Genomic DNA, 17,009 nt, shown 5'->3' with positions numbered 1-17,009 from the left:
AGTTTGCAGCTCCAGGGAGCAGTGGCACAGAGGCAGTTTTGCTGCTGTGACCCTCTGCCCAGGCTCCCTGGGGTCTGTGCCCAGCAGGCTACCTGTGGCAGCTTTTACCTTGCTGGCCTGGCAGCAAAGCTGGTACTATGTGAACGTGCCTGTGCACAGAGCCAGACTTTGGCAGGCAAGCCTGGGAGCAAAATCGGATCATTGCTTCACAGCCCTACCACGATGCAGGGGGATGTTTCCCACAGCTTTTTGCACTGTGGGGTGAAGCAGCCTAGGGAGCTGGGAGTTCTCTGCACTCAAAAATGCTGCAAGTCTGCAGCAACCTCACCAGCTGTGGAACTGAGTGGCAGAGCTGGACATCAGGCAGCTGTGGCTTTGCCGAGCTGGAAGGAGTACAGCTTGTGCATTGAGGGAAGGGGAAAACTGCATTTGTGCTGCCCTTCCTGTGGTTCTGCTTGGGTGTCATAGATTAAGAAATCTCCATGCCTAATCCTGTTTAAAGGATTTCCGTTGTTTTTATCCAGCTTTTTCTTCATGTTAGGGTAGAGGAATGGCCTCGGGACTCCTGGGGGGACAAGATGTCTGTGAGCACACCTTGTTTAGAGTTTGAGAAATTTGTTCAACTGACTGAGGAGCATGTGAGGACAGCAGCACTATTGTGCTCAGGGTTTGCTGATGCATAGCAAGGAGCAGCAGGATGTCCTAGGAGGCCACATCCTGAGGCCTTGGGATCCCACGTGTGGTGGGTTTTTTTTAGAATTTACCAGTAAAAATCACCAATGTCTTCATCTATTTCCTACAACAACAAATTCCAGCTAGGACTGTGTCTTTACTTTCTTGCCTCCAAAGTGCAAAGCCAGGGAGCAAAACAGAAGTTACCAGGTAGCTGTTGAGGCACTAGGAACATGGAGAGCAATTTGATAAAGCAAATACAGCCTGATTCTTTACATACACCCCATACAGAGGCTTGGTCAACAAGCGGCATTCAATAGCTTGAATATATTAAATAGATTTCCACCAAGTCAGCTGGAGAGCTCTCCGTTTCACTGGCATAGTTTGGGGTCTGGGGCAGATGTCATTCAAAAAGTAAGAAGTAAAACTATTTCCCATTTCTGAATGTATTTGCTGCAGCAATGCCATTTCTTCACGTGCCAGAGGGGCTTAAGGTTAGCAGGGTCTGATACAACTGCATCTTCTCCATCCACAGGCTGCAGCTGTCATGTGCTGGCTCTGGAGCTGACAGGACTCCTCCTGCCAGCCTCGCTTGGTGCAGAGTTCCCTGCTGACCCGGCCTGGCTGCAGCAGCTGTGAGCAGCAACACATGGGCAGGAACTTGCACAAAGGTGTATGTTTTTCTGTCAGTTCCCAGTGCTGTGTCTGGTAAGCGCTGCTGGCCTGGCCTCTAGGCACCGTGAGGAAGCAGGGATGGGATAAGCTCTTCCTGAGATCTCCTTTGCTGTGCTCCCCAGTCTGTTTTCAGAATCTTCTCCTAGAGCACATTCCCTGCTGTCAGAGATGCCACAGATATTCCTCACGCTTCTCCCCATCCAGCAATTGAGTTCATAGCTTGTTCTTCTGTCTCATGGTTAAAAAAATATTTTACTTTTCATCCTCATCTCCCTCGCTCATGCTGCTGAGGGAGGCAGAGGCAGCTTTTGGAGAAGAGGGAGGGGAAGCTTTATTGAAGACCCAGGGTGGAGATGGAGAACGGGATGGAGAGCGGCCTCGTGTAGGACTGCTGTTTGGGCTCTGCCGAGGAGAAAAAGCTTGGAGCATTCGTCCACTTCGTTCCTGGAACATCTGCTTCTGCAAAAGCAAAGGGAAAAGATGCTCTTGAGTAATGCACAGAAGGGATGGCCTGTCTGTGGGCAGGCAGGGGCTGCTCTGCACTGTGCCTCTCACCTGAGAGAGAGCAGGGCAGCAGGATAGTTCTGCTCTGAAGCATGGCCAGTTCAGCCCACAGTTGCCCCTTGCCTCTTCTGCTGTGCTTGCAATAACCCTTGTTTTACATGGCCAGGTTTTTTCTTATATTGGACACTCTGGTGGGAGGGACTATGTTGTGTATTGCCCCAAGCCAGCTAGGGGGAACTCTATTTGGATTTTTCATAGGTGTTGGTCCCACTCTATCTCAAGAAATACATTTTTCTGCCTGAACTCTCAATGTTCCTTGTTCCCAAGGACCACTTATGTCCTGCTGAGCTTCCTGGCTAGCAAAGCCTTTTTTTCCTCCTTCCCTTCTGAAGGGAGGCAGCCTGATGTCTGCCAAATATTGGCAGCCTCTTCCCCAACTACCTGGAGCATGCACCAGGCCATACCCTTAAGAAGGGGGTCGGAATATCAGAATCCAGGTGTCTTTGTTGAAATGAGAAACACGTGCAGGCTCCGTGTTCTGCTTTGGGATTTACTGCCATTTTTGCTTTGTAAAGCTGAGTGGAGACCTGCCAGAGCCAGGGAGGTGGAAGAGACCACCTTTTCAGTCAAGCAATCTGCTACATTAAGGCAAATGCTGCTGCTTGTTAGTGCCTACGTAGCCGGGCGTTAGGCTGCTGGGCTGGGCTACAGGAGATCTGGCACACAACTGCACAGCTGCTGTGGGCTTCATGTGGAAAATTCCAAATGTGAGTGACTTGCTGCTCCTTCTGGGGATGGGGAAGCAGAAGTCTCAACCTTGGCTGGGCACTGGATTGCAGTTGATGCTGGGCTGGAATGGAAGAGCCAGCCCAGACAAAGTTAAGTTTCCCCTCAGGTCTGAGAGCAAAATACTTCTGCAGACTGTGTTCTGGGTTTGCCTGCTTGGGCAGCTGCAGTCCACAGACTTTCTCAGCTTGAGTTTTTGTTTTGTTGTTCCTCCCCTTCCCCCCCCAGTGATTCTGCTCTGTGATGACCTTCCTCCCTGCCAAGGACCATGTGGCTGCCAGTCTTCTTCCCCCCTCTCTGAAGCTCAGTCTTCCCTGCCAGTGGAGGAGCAGATGCTAGGTTTTCCCATCAGGTTTCTGGTGTCTGCTAATTCAGGGGGTTAACAGCAGAGCACAAATACCAGGCTTAACTGTTCCTCTGTGAGCTCCCTCACCCAATTTATATCTTTTATCACGTGGGCCTTTTTAAACTTAGCTTTAGAGCTTGGATGTTCCTGCAGTGCAGAATGACAGAACAGTTCCTGCCTGGAGGCATGCTTAGCCATGCTTTTGAGCATAAAGATCCACGGCGTGTAACCTACCCCTTGCACTACTGCTAGGTCCAAAATAGTGAAGACTCCCTAAAATCTCAGTGGTTACCGGATGATGGGTGATTGCTCCTGATAAATGGTGCCAGGAAGCATTCAGTTGGAGGAGGGTTTCTGCTGCTGAGAGCTGTGAGGATGTCACCAGGGCTGGCACAGCCCCAGAGCCTGTTGAAATTCAGTGGCAGGAGTGCAGTTTCCCTTCAGATCACAGAAACTGAGGTTCTGATGGCTTGAGTTAGTCTGTTTCATCCTCTCACAGAACATAACCCCCAACAAAAAAAAAAAAAACAACTTTGATATGAAATATCTTTTTCCTGGCCAAGCAAAACACTTTGACTCAGTCCTGCCCCTGGCACCTTACCAGCCATTTTGAAAAACTCAGTGTAATTTTGGTGCTTTGGGGTGTTGTAGTATCAGTGCTGGGGGAGATCAAAGTGGCCCAGCCTGGTTGGTATCTCATGTGGCAAGGGGCACTTGACTGTACCTTGGGCCACATCAGCCCAGGACTGAAAGAACCCTATCCTGCTTCTAAGGTCTTTAGCCAGGGTCTAGTACAACCTGCTTCTCAGTTCCTGCTTCAGCAAAGCATTTGTTGCTTGAAGAAGCTGGTGCCTCCCACCTTCAGCAGGGTGTGTATCTGGCCGGTTTGATCTGCCTCCTGCATTAATGCTTTAGCCACCAGATTGCTGGCTAAGCCCACAAGTGCTGCAGGAGGAGGTGGTGTCATTGACCTGCCTGCAGGATGACGACTCCCCTCCAGCTGTGCTCTGGCAGGGTCAGATAGTCATGCCCTTCACAGGCAAGGCCTTCCTATCCTGGGGGTGCTCCTCAGGCTGAACAAGTGCCAGCAAGTGTTAATGGCTCCCTGGAAGTGCAGGAGGGTTAGACAAGGCTGGGTGCACTCAGGACCTTTACCAGAGATGGGAAAATAATTTCAGAGCCTTGGTTCAAGCAAGTTCAGCTACACCCAAACAGTTTATAGAGATGACCTTTTCCTTTTGGCAAACTCCTGACTGGACAAAAATATTTTGCCTATTCCTGCATTTTATTGCCTACATGTTGATAGATACTCCTTTGCTTTACAAAACAAGTGCCAGTTGGGCATTGTGGAGGACTGCTGCTTTTCAGCTGCTCATTCTTGCAAGGCTGTGCTGAGGTCCAGGCTATGGACACATGGTGTGGCATATATGCCAGCTCTGAGTTCTAACTGCAACCTGTAGAATTCCTCTCAGCCCCTGCTGATGTCTGAGGTGATGCAGCTGTTTCACAATGGAACTGTCCCCTACTCTCTCTGCACTGAGGGAAACTGGCCCTTTGAAGGGGCACCTGCTCTCCGAGAGGGAGACTGGCATGGAAACCATGCCCCATGAGTCTTGCTTTCTGCCTGCTGACCTGGAGAGCAGCTGCCTGCTCAGACCTGTCTTGAGAGAAGCTGCAACAAACCCCACAGCCTTCCCTGTCTGTGGAGCAGCATCTCTGCCATCAGGGCCTCTGTGCCAGGCTGCAATTGTGGTCTCTCATGCCAGGACAAAGTTTCATGCCACATTAACTGTTGTTTCTGCCACCCCTGTGACTCTCTCACCCAAAAAAAAATACGTCTGGGGTTGCACAGGTGGGCAAAATTGCCAATGAAGATATCTTGAAGTTTTAAAACTGACCTTTTTCACAAATAGGCATTTTTTGTGGGTTATGTAGTTATGTACTTCTAGAAAACTAATGGTAGCATAAAGCATATTATAATAATTATTTGTGAAACAGTAACAGCATATTAATGGCATGCAAATTACTGATGTAGGAATCTAGCACGCCCATAATGATTCCTGTACTTTTACTGTCAACATTAAAAGCAACGTCTAACAGTGATAAGGTAAATTAATGTTAATAACCATTTTGACACTAATAGCAAGTTACCATTATTTTAAATCTTTTCTGTTGGAAGGCTCACACTGAAAAAAAAAGCCACACCACCTCTCAGCTCGCTGTCACTGATGTTTTTCCTACACCACCACATGGAGATTTCGCTCTTGTTCTTAGCAAAGTTCTCCGTGGTTGCACTAGATTTCCTACTCTGTTGCTGGGCCGCTAACTCAGTAAACAGAAGGCCATCTCCACACCCTCAAAGACTTCTGCAGAGCAGCTTTTCTCTTATCAGAGCTGGTAAAATGTTTTATCAGCAAAGGGTTTTTAAAAAATACTATCAGTATATACTATTGAGTGGATAGTGCCAGGGAATAGGATCAAGGCTTTTAAATCCTTCTCCTCTCCCCACACAGACAAACTCATCTTGCCTCCTGTGTGTTTCATGTGTTCTGTTAAAATCAGAAGACTTACACTCTTTACCTCCCCAAGGAAAATGATACTGTCAATGGACAAATTGCTAAATATGCTGTTTGTTTACATGGCTGGGTCCTGTGCTATTCAGAGAGCACCCAATGCATCTCTAAGGAGATTCTAAAGATGCAGTCTCTGTTCTGAAGACTTCAAAGTCTGATTTTAGGCTTTTCTCAACTGAGTGGTAATCAATAGGGCAAGTCATGACAGAGATAAGTGAGAACTCCATTGAGAAGCAGTTTTTATGTGATTTGGTGGCACTGAGTTGTGATGTGGCTGTGATGCAGGCTACTTAATTCACCAGGGGTCTGTGAATCTTCCTGAGGATTTATGAACAGAAATTCTGCTGAGATCATTTCAACAGAAGGTACCTCTAGTGATGGAAAGTTGTTGAGATATGAACTGATAAAAGTGACAGGAGAACATTACATATGTGTTGGCTTTTCAAAAATATTCCAATTGTATTTGCTCTATGCTAGTCCTAAACCGTTTTTTCTGGCTCACTGCCTCTATTGATATTTTGCCTGGAACTGTAATCTGTGAGCAGTTACAGTGTTGCACAAGCCTCTTGCAAAGGGTTCGTTTTCAAGCCAGGAGGGAGCTGCCTAGCTGTGTGCCAGGGTCTGAAAATGTACCTCTGAAGCATCCTGCTGTTCTGTGGGGTTACTCCTCTTGGGTCACCCTGCACTGCTTGCTGCTCTCCTCTGTGCTTACACACATCTCCTTGGACAGAGTAGAAGCTTCTTTCAGAGCTTGCAACTAGAACAGCACATCCAAGATGATGCTTGTAGTGGTGGGTCTGGCTGGGGCCTTGGCTGTCACTGGAACACAGCTGCACAGACAGCTGCTTGGAAAAGGACTGACTCCCTGCAGGAATGTCTTAGAAGGTCTGTTTGAACAAATGATAACTTCTACATTCAAATGTAGCAAAGGGCAGAACAAGAACACAAAGCTTCTGAAGGTTTGGCAAGGTATTAGAACTGAAGGATAGGGGCCAGGACTCTTGGGGGCTCTGAAGTCACCACCCACTCAGTATGTGACGTTGGTTTGAGCAGGTGAAGCCCTAGGGTTTCTCCCCAGAAGGGTGCTGTTGCAGATCCTCAACTGCCCTTCCAAGACACCTGGGGACCTTTGGTAAACAGGTTCTGTGGAGCCAGCACATACCGAGGGGAACTTTAGAAGTGCTTCAGGTCCACCTGGGCCTTCCCTGCAGTAAGTTAGATGAGCTTGGCCAGTCAATATGCAAAATAATTTCTTGGAAATTTAAATTAGTTTTTTAAAATTAGAAAATTGTCATCTTCTACAGCTGAGTACAGAGCACGAAAAGAACTACTGAAAGACTTTTCAGTGTTTCTGTTCCCTCACCACCTCCACTGTACAATGTCTCCCAGATGTCTGTGTAGTCCCATTTAGTGCTAATGGGGAGAAGAGCCTGTTTGCTCAAGTGCTGCTTTTAAGCAGCTCTACAGAATGCAGTATCACATTCAGCATTGCACCTTCACAAAAGACAGAAATTATCCCAAAGAAGCAACAGCCAGAAGTGGCAAATCCTCTCCGTGCAGTCTTGGCGTGTGTTACTGGTTTCAGCAAACAGGTCTGGCGTTACCCTACTGTGCTGGCTTTCAACACAAAGACTGCAGCAAAAGAATCTGCTCTTGATCTGTGTTACTGAGGAGAAATAAAAACCACTCAGACTTCCTGCAATGGCAGAATACCTACCCAGGCTCCGTCGGGTCCAAACAGCTCTAAAAAGTTGCCAATAAATTCCCTGGACTTTTCTTCCCATTTCTGAATGAGGTCATGGCTCTTCTCTTCCACCTTGTAAACAAATTCTTTTGATTTTTCCTCCACATTCTTGACTTTTTCTTTCATTTTGTCCACTTGGTTTTGAAAGCGGTATTTCTTCTCCTGTTTTAAAAGTGTGGACATAGATTAAGATATAAGGACTTGGAAATAATTAGCCACTGGCAGCTGAGAAGAATAAAAAATGTTATTAATGTATCCTAATACGTATGGCTTTGGTTAACTATTCCCATGTTATTTTTATAAATGCAAATTTAACATTTGTGGAACGAAGTGCAGAAGGCACACATTGAAAAGGCTGTCTTGGGTAATTACTGTGTTTAATCCACTACATTAATCTTTCCATACTTTAAAACTGAGTGTACTTTGAAAATTATATTAAACTTGTGAAGGATGCAAGTGATAAATTAACAGCTCAAACTTAGCAGTAAGCAAAAGGCAAATCTCCCTGGGTTTCCTAGCAAATGCAGCCCACTGCTGACTTGCCAGTTTGAATGTTAATTAACTTGGACCAAAACGTCTCTGAGCCTGGCTGATACAGCAGCTCCTTGCTGCAACACAGATGCGTGTAAGCCTGTGGCCAGCAAACCACACCAAGAAGAGAACAAGCTCCTAATTGCTAAGTCACACAGAGAAAGAGAGGGATGCGTAAGATAATGCTAGGGAGCTCTTGTCAGGCCAAGCTTCAAAAATATTGCAGGGTTAAAGGGCTTTTGTCTTGAAACACTTCTGTGCTCCACAAATGCAGAGTAGGCCCAGCCAACTAACACTGAGCCCTTGAAGGTGTGTGGTCTCTGCAAAAGCACAGATCACTATCTGCTTTTAATTGCCTGTGAATTTCAATTAATGGCCACCTGAATTTACTTTTAAAACAAATACTGTTTTATGCTGAGGTGGGTTTTATTATAGCTTGTGAATCACTAGAACTGTCTTTGCAGGCCAGAAGGCCAAACAAAATCCTCAAGGTCCAAAGGAATGAAACTCACTTTGCACGTAATAGGTCATCAACCTGAGTGGCTGAGAAGCCTGTGGTGAGGGGTGGGCTCCTTCCTAGTGTGTCATTAAGTCACCTACAGCTCAAGAATTAAGAGGGATCAGCAGCTTTGTCACAAATGTGCAAGCTTAAGATGGAAATGAAGCTACTAATTAATAGAAGCAATTAACCAGTTTCTTTTACATCAAGTTCTTTCCAGCTGTTTTAAAAGCAGTAGGGGGAAGATATACTTTCTTAACTCTACATGCAGGGCCCCAGGGGAGAGCATTTCAGAAGTAACTGCAGCTCAGTGTACTTACATTTATAAAACTGACATTCAGCTCTTTGGCGGTGTATCCTCGTTGGAGATTGCGCCGGGCATACACATCATAGTCCCGGACAATCCTCGTGATGATATCGGACGTTGAGATCCCTTCGGTTCTCTGCGTTGGTACGAACATTCCTGGGCAACGTGGGAAAAGAAAGCCTGCTGAGAAAGCGTGGCAGTACCAGGCACTGCGACAGGTAGCTGAGGATGAACACAGAAATGCCAGACCAAAGGTAAGAAGGTCATTGACTTTTACCAAAGTAAATGAGACAAGCCTCTGGCCTTGGCTAAAGCAAGGGAGCACCTTCAGGTAGAAGGTGCGTTACAGTAACTGGAAAACACCCTGGAGGTGCCAGTAGCTTGTAACAGGAACGTGAAGTGTAATGGTAATGTAAAAAAAACAGGTATGTATGAGGGTATCAGTCTCCACAGCCCCCATTTCATCTCCACACGGCCATGTCAGTGGCTGCATAATGACTCTCCCTGCTCTGACACATCTGTCTGTAATAAACCTGGCCATGAATTAATACTGCTTGTATTTTCCTCAGCACACCTGAGGAGTATTGTGCTTTTTTTGCTCCTCATCAAGATAGGATCACTTGGACTGTTAAAGCAAGTTACGAAGGCAATAAATAATAGCAGAGTGGTAATACAGTTTGGTTCAGTAGTTACTTAGAGCTACAAAAAATTACTACCATCACTTACATAAAATTGCAACACTGAGCTGCTGATGAGAGAGCACTGTGAGAAAAGATGAAATGGTTTTGCAAAGGAAAAAAAAGAAAAGGTAGTGCTTTGTCTTAAAAGGGTACTATACATACAGACATTAATCCTCACACATTCACTTGAAGTAGGCAGGCATTGCTAGTTGATTTCACAGTGTTAGAAAAAAATCTGGAGAAGGAATCAAGAAGCTTAGCAGCCTCTTGAAACTAAATGCCATATTTTTTTCTTTCTGATCTCTTCATTAATACTCTGCTAAAAAATAGATTATTGTAATCACAAGCAGAGAAGTTTCCTTGGTCTTTTTCATTATGCTTTTCAGGCTTGCAGCAACTATTTTTGGAAACAGTGAAACCCACTTTGAGCCAGAAGCCTTTGTAGATAGCAGCTACAAGAATACATCACCAAACCCTACACCCTTGCTAAGCCAAAAGCTGGATTGCTTTCAAGTAAATGTATCAAGACATGTATGAGAACATTACCTTCAGTCATTGATTTTGCTTTTGCTTTAATTTGCTTTATGTGGTCCATGTTTTCCAAACTAATTGTTCACAGATGTGCAGAGGTTTAGTCAGCACACTCACCCAGTTCACCATCATCCAAATGCCCTCCCACCCACTGAAGGGAGTGGGCAAATGGGAATCTATCAGGGGGCTCCACTGTTCCCATCAGCTTCTCTGCTCCCCAACAACCTGATGTGGGAAAATAGGAGTACTGGAACTAAAGAAAATGCACAAATACACCTACAGCATTGCTCTATGTAAAACAAAGCCTAGTAGAAATTCATTATCATAATAATGCTGTTACAGAGCATTACGACTATTTTAGCACTAAATGTCAAAACTCTTCACAAATAAGGTAACGTTATTTCCAGCTTATAGGTAACAAAAGTCAGTGATACAAGACTGAGGTCACTTCTTCAGCTTCTCGCAGTGACGAACATGGGACAGACCACAAGTCCCTAAAGCTGTAAAGCCACACTCTATTCTGCACACAAAGTTTTAATTTCTCTTCAGGACACATGTGCACTGCACCTCTGCCCAACAACAGCATGGGAGGATGTGCCAAGTTTGGGGACTCTCCAGCTCAGGCTGGTAACGATGCAGTGACACCAAAGGCTCCTGTCATGTTCTCTTGTGCAGTCAGCACCTTACAGAAGGAAGGCAAAATAGCTGCCTGGCCAGCACATACACTCTATGCCCTTGGTGACCCATCCTTACCAGGGGTATGGTTTGCTCCACTGTCTAGTGAAGTAAGTTGGTGCTGGCTCCGAAACTAGAACAGCAGTTCCCAAAGTAAGGTTGTGAGCCTGACACCACATTGAGGTTTGCAAGTGGAAAAAGATCAAGAACTGCTGCTATAAAAAGCCTATTTTTTCAGCTCGGTTCAATACCTAGTCTACTGCTGTCACTGTATAGCTTGAGAAGGTCACTTTGCATGACAAATTACCATCAGGCAGATTTGCTCTGGAATGTTTTTTAAGCCTCCAATATACATGTTTACGTGGGCCAGGAGAGGATGGACACGGCAAGGTTCAAAGCAGCAACTCCAGAGAGCAGGAGAAGAAAGGTATGATCGGCTTCTTCCCACACCATGCACTGTGTCAGGATAGCTGATTCTGGCAAACTGGGGCTTACCATTGGCTCCTCAGATTTAATTCTGTTTCCTTGAACTGAAGTGATACGAACTCCTGATGACTCCAGCATGTTCATCTTCAATGTAACATGACAGTCAACTAAACTACTAAATAGTCATGGCAAATTACTTATTCTGGTACTGATGTAAACCCTCTGCCAGTGTAGCAAAAAGAACCCTCAGTGCAAATCAGAAGTGAATCCTAATGACTCCTGATGGCTGCCTATGCTTGCCCGCATTTAGGGCTGGGCTGTGTCAAGGAGCCCTCAGTTTGCAGTTATCAACAAACCACTGCAGTTGGCTGGGCTACTGTGGGACCTCAATTCATTTTTATCCATTCAAAGCTCTTAGTCAAGCACCCTAAAATTGTTTTAAAAACCCAGACGGGACTCTTTCGTGACAGATCTGAATGGTTTCCAAGGGGTTATGGCAGGAATTCAGCCAAGGACATCCTCTGTGGTTTTACGAAGTGAACCTTTCTGCTGAAGTTAGCAGTACCTACTGCTAGAGTCTAAGAGAACATATTATCTCTACGACGTTTCTTCCAGGAGTTGTGCTCAAAAGGCAGTAAAAGAACTTGAGCTGAGGCTGAAAAGGAAGGTGCTAAAAATGTAAAGTTGCTCTTACCTGCCTCCTTTATGTGCTTGTACACATCATCCGAGCCAGCGGAGGAGTACGGGATGTCATCGTGGGCTACAAAGTCAATCTGCCAGTGAACAGAAGAATCATATGCCACCATCACTGAATTTTGGTTCAGTGGGGGGTTGTTGTGAAGGATCATCTCTTTTCTCAACTTGAGATGACTTGCTTTTGACATTCTCATCCTAAAGCCATTGCATAGAATATTGAACTAGATTCAGGCCTACAACTGCTGTCTTGTATGATCCATTATGAAAGAACAGAACACTTGTCTCCAGAAGCACTGCCATTAGCACACTGCTCTGACTGATCTGTGGGATATTCCACACAAAACCTGGGACATCCATTCCTGCTTTTATTACTACTGGAAGAGCTACGTCAAGTGGCAAAGCCTTGACTTTTAAAACCATAGGGGCACAATTATTGATTCTTCCTCCTTAGGGCTGGGCATGTATCTATATATACTTAGTACTGTCATGCTGTCCATTTCTCACCCAGTGATGTGGACACTGAAACACATCCTAGTTAACTGTGATTTTTTTTAAGATTTACATGTATTGCAAGAGAGACAATAGCACATAAGAAATTATATTGTGCCTTTTAGAGGACACATGACATTTTAATGTATTTCTGGCCATTTATTGCACCTATTGAGATTAATAAGAAATGTGCCTTTAATTCAGGGCTTTAAAAGGACTTTAATCACTACCTGATAACTTTGCTAGTTCAGGAGCTCCTTTCATGAATGTCAGTTTATGGATTATTCTTCAGTATTACTTTACCATTCAAAAACCCCACTACAGAAATCATCCTAGCATAATAAAAAAAAAAAAAAAAAAAAAAAGACAAATATAAAAGCTTCTGACAAAGACTGAGACAAGCACTTCAAGTGCCTGGAATTAGCTGAATTCCAGCTAATAGAATTTCACAGGTTTGCTGTTTATAGAATTACAGAATCACAGAATGGTTTGGGCTGGAAGGGACCTTTAGAGGTCATCTAGTCCAGCCCCCTGCAGTGAGCAGGGACATCTTCAACTAGATCAGGTTGCTCAGGGCCTCTTCCAACCTCACCTTGAATGTTTTGAGGGATCAGGCATCTACCACGTCTTTGGGCAACCTTTGCCAGTCTCACCACCCTCACTGTAAAAATTTCTTCCTTATATCTACTCTGAATCTACCCTTTCAGTTTAAAACAATTACCCAACTGTAATGAGTTTATCTCAACTATCAGCCTATGCAGGGGAGGTGAGGGATAAAGGGAGAACTGTACCTTATGTTTTTCAAGGAACTCAGGTGTCAGGGTCCAGGGTGCATCTCTGATGACCTCATCCACATAGCGACAGTGTCTGAGGGCTTCATATCGCTCAGTTTCATTCATCACAGTGAAGCCTTTGAATTTATGAGTTAAATCATCACTGCAAACTAAAATACACAAGTGTCAATAATGTGGCTACACACTCAGTAGAAATAGCATGACCAGCAGTTATTTATTTCCTGGTAATTCCATTAAGCACTTAGTTATTAGCATAGCTAATTTTGGAGTGCTCCAGGGCATCTAGGAATTCTGTTTGGGATTAGCAGGTACAATGATAGATTTCTGAGAGATCTTTCCCTTTCTGGAGCTGCAGCCAGAGCCCAAGTGAGACACTGTAGGGCATTTTGGGTGGTATGGTATGCACATGTTGAGGCAACTCAATCCTGCTAGAAGTGGGGATTTCATGGGCTGTGAAATTTCAGGGGCGATGGCCAACGCTTTTAATACAATCAAAAAGTGCAGTGTCTGCAATCACACAGCACTCGCAAAATTCAAGTATTACAAAATGGTCAAGGTGGGAAGGCACCACTAGACATCACCTAATCAAACCCCCTTCCTCACAGCAGGGTCAACTTGAGCAGGTTGCTCAGGGCTATGTCTGGTTGAGTTTCCAAAGATGGAGACCCCTCAGCCTCTCTGAGCCTCCTGTTGCAGCTTTTTGTTCTTATGCAAACAATGCTTTAAATGATGAATTTGTCAACAAGGCTCAGAACAGTTTATCACTAAACACTGATGGAAAACAAGTCAGAGAAGATTTTATAGGAATCTGTCTGAGTTTAGCTTTGAGATCAGCAGGTTTCATAGAAAAAGGAGTTAGGCTTGTGCCATGTTCAAATGGGAAATCACAGAAGGAAGCCCCATGGAAATGGGAGAAGCTTTATGCTCTAGTGGAATAAGCAAGTCCAGAAATCCTACATCTTTAACTCTGGATGTACCAATACTTTGTCATGTTGCTTTTAAAATGAGAGGAAGCAACAACCATGTTACTGGAGGACTAGAGGAGTTAGATATTTTCTTTCTACCCACATAATGTTGCATAAAACACTGTGGCCTGTCCCCACAACTCTTAACTTTGTCCAATATTATAGCTAGGAGAGTCATTTGACACCCCACCTGGAATAATGTGATACCCATTTATAGCTGTGTTGACAGTGATTGTCCTTCACCACAGGTCAGAGCTGTGCCTTTGGATCTCACTTGTCTGTGACACTGGGACCAACAGTAAATGTAGTTGACAAATGATAAATGCAACATTATTAGTGATGCATGGAAGTGTGAGGAGTTGCTGCTTCTTTCTAATTTGAAAACATCAACCTATCAAGGTGCTGGCATAGATGCAGTCTTTTTTAAGACCTAAAGTGAATGTTCATGCTGTGATGGTCATTAAAGACCTTTAAAGTAGGAAAAATGAAGGAAGGCTTAGATAACCCTGGAGTTTGTGCAAAATTCAAAGCCAGATAATAACATATATATTAATTTCAGATAGTGAAATGCCACTTGATCCTCTTATGTCATTTTTTATGCCTGCTGACAAGAAATTTAATGCAAATCAAAGCATTCTCGGTAGAAAGATCCCTTCTTGGACTGTATTTATATTTATTTTCAGCCTTTATGATATCTTAAAGCTACCCTCTCCTGGAAGACAGAATCTACTAAAATTATTGGAAAACAGTAATTTCTGCTTCAATCCTATAGAAAGTTTTGATTTAATTTTTTTTATTACTGTTTGTTCATACACAGTGCAGACACAGTAACTCTCCATTTCCTTTTTGGTTGTATCATCCTGCTCTAATGATTGATTTGGGAAGGTATAAATAGCTATTTAGAAAACAAATCTTAGCTCCAAGCAATTGTCTTCACAATGAGAAATAAAAGGGGTTAGTTGTGGTGCCCACAAAGATACATAACAACAGTGCTTTTTGCAGCACAAATTCCGTGTGGGCGTGGACAGATGCCCATTTTTTAATCATGCCAAGAAAGTGCCTTGCTGGGGAAACGTGATGAGCACTGGCTGCAAAGTCCAGCTATGCCACAGATTTCAGGCTTTTGCCCCGGAGCTCCTTCCCTTTTCTGGGATACCTCCCTCTCCTTTAAAGCAATAAGAAAATTTACTTAACTGGCATTTTTTTTTAAACTTCGCCATCTTGCACCTCCACTTGCTTCTTCTGCAAGCTGTCTGGCTCAGCAGGAAAACAAGAGATTCCTAAGTGTTTGCTTGCTAAAAAAGGGATGTCTCCTTTCCCTCCCAGGAAGCTTCATGGGAATTGCCACAATTGATAAACTTCAGAGTAAAACCAAAGACTGTGTTTATAAGGAGATTTTGCTTTTCCTCTATGTTGGATCTTTTTTCCCACCTTTTAACTGATTTGGGACAACAATAAAAAACAATTTATCCTTTAGTTTTTGAAATTTGCTGTGAAATCTTTATGGAAGGCCTATCTCAGCCCCAAAGGTGCAGTGAACCTGGAACCAAAATGAGGTTTACCTCACAAGAGCAGAGCCTGCACAGCCAGCTAGGCAGGACACAGCCACCCTCGGGTGACTCCTCAGGCACGTACCAACTGCTGAACAGCTGTTAGGCAACCACATAGCAAAAAAAATTAAAAAAAAAAAAAAATTCATGGCAATAAAAGAAAACCCTGGCAAGAAAGTAACCTGCCTGGGGACACCTGTGAGCTGAAAAAGACTTTCAAATCCTGACCTACACTTGGGTCTGCAATGCTAACAGGCCAGATTTAGCTCCTCTGCTGATGCTGAAGGCTGGGTGGGCACACACTATACTGACCTGGCAGCCAGGGGCTGTGGGCTCTGCCTGGCTGGTGGAGTGGCCGAGGAGCCAGAAATAAATGAGCTGCTGATCTTATTCACACATCTCCATCTTTGAACAATTTTGAGCGAGTAACTGAAAAGGTAAATTATTCATATGGAGCTATTCTGAGCAGAGTCATGCAGGCATGGCTTTAACTAGAATGGGAACTGTGCCTGTGCTGCTGAGGGCAGAATTTGACTTTTACTTTAATTGATGCAATTGTAAGGCTTAAGTCAAGACAAATCACCTATAGAAAGCCCCCAGAGTGAAAGTAACATTCAAAGTCATAGAGTATAAACAGTTGGGGGTGCGAGCACAGCAGTAACTCTCTGATACTGAAGCACAGAAGCAAAAATGCAACACAATAAATAATTCTCATCTTACCTCCTACTAATAAGTAGCTATTTGGAAATAGAGTTTTGGCTTGCATAAGAGCTCTAGCATGGCCAGAGTGGAAGAGGTCAAATATCCCATCTGCATATACTCTGACAGGTCTGTCAACTGCGGAGAAAGAAACACAACAGTGATTTTTAGTTCCCAAACAAGTTGCACTTAATTCTGCTGGGAAGGTTTTTGTTCCCAGATCAGATAATTGAGGAGATTTACAGCAATTCTGATCAAAATGCACTGTGGGTACACTTGCAGTGTTTTATAGAATCAAAGAATCACAGAATGGTTTGGGTTGGAAGGGACCCTTAAAGGTCATCTAGTCCAACCCCCCATACAATAAGCAGGGAGATCTTAAACCAGATCAGGTTGCTCAGAGCTCCATCCAACCTGACACTGAATGTTTCCAGAGATGGAGCACCTCTCTGGGCAACCCGTGTCAGTGTTTCACCATCCTCATTGTAAAGATTCCTCCCTTACCTATTTTGAATCTACCCTCCTTTAGTTTAAAACCATTACCCCTTGTCCTGTCAAACAGGCCCTGCTAATAAGTTTGTCCTCAGCCTGTTCATTATCCTGCTCATTACTCAGTTCTTCTCTGTGCCTTCTGCTGTTTTCTCTCAGTCTTAGCCTATTTATTATCATCCATCATCCCCGTATTCTAATTTAGCAAAAATGTCATCTTCCTGCCTCATTCAGAGTTCCACCATATGTCTTGTTCTTTTCCCTCTGCCTTTCTAGTCAATTCTGCCTTCTGGATTTTTTCAATTTTTTTTTTCCTCCTTTTTTCCTATCATCTCTGTTCTCCTTCCCTCTGGTCTGTAATTTATTTTTTTTTCCTCA

At 44.2% G+C, this 17,009-nt stretch overlaps 1 protein-coding gene across 4 annotated transcripts in view; it reads right to left on the bottom strand.

The window, feature by feature from the left end:
• Window positions 1–1,273: 1,273 nt before the first annotated feature.
• The window catches only part of PCYT1B (phosphate cytidylyltransferase 1B, choline), a 38,925-nt gene continuing 23,189 nt past the window's right edge, over window positions 1,274–17,009 (bottom strand). For 3 of the 4 annotated variants that reach the window (XM_051608249.1, XM_051608248.1, XM_051608250.1), the window contains exons 3-8: window positions 16,164–16,280; window positions 12,926–13,077; window positions 11,644–11,722; window positions 8,651–8,793; window positions 7,274–7,462; window positions 1,274–1,806 (exon numbers count right to left, since the gene is read on the bottom strand). In XM_051608249.1, coding sequence (XP_051464209.1) covers window positions 1,600–1,806; window positions 7,274–7,462; window positions 8,651–8,793; window positions 11,644–11,722; window positions 12,926–13,077; window positions 16,164–16,280 — 887 coding nt within the window. In that variant the 3' untranslated portion in view covers window positions 1,274–1,599. Of the gene's footprint in view, window positions 1,807–7,273; window positions 7,463–8,650; window positions 8,860–11,643; window positions 11,723–12,925; window positions 13,078–16,163; window positions 16,281–17,009 lie in introns of all 4 variants that reach the window. The other variant, XM_051608247.1, reaches the window with a different exon arrangement.

This window comes from Apus apus, chromosome 1 (genome assembly GCF_020740795.1).
Source record: "Apus apus isolate bApuApu2 chromosome 1, bApuApu2.pri.cur, whole genome shotgun sequence".
In the NCBI taxonomy this organism is placed as follows: Eukaryota; Metazoa; Chordata; class Aves; order Apodiformes; family Apodidae; genus Apus; species Apus apus.
Note: the sequence above shows the minus strand (reverse complement) of the source record. Positions and strands in the feature narration are given on the sequence as shown.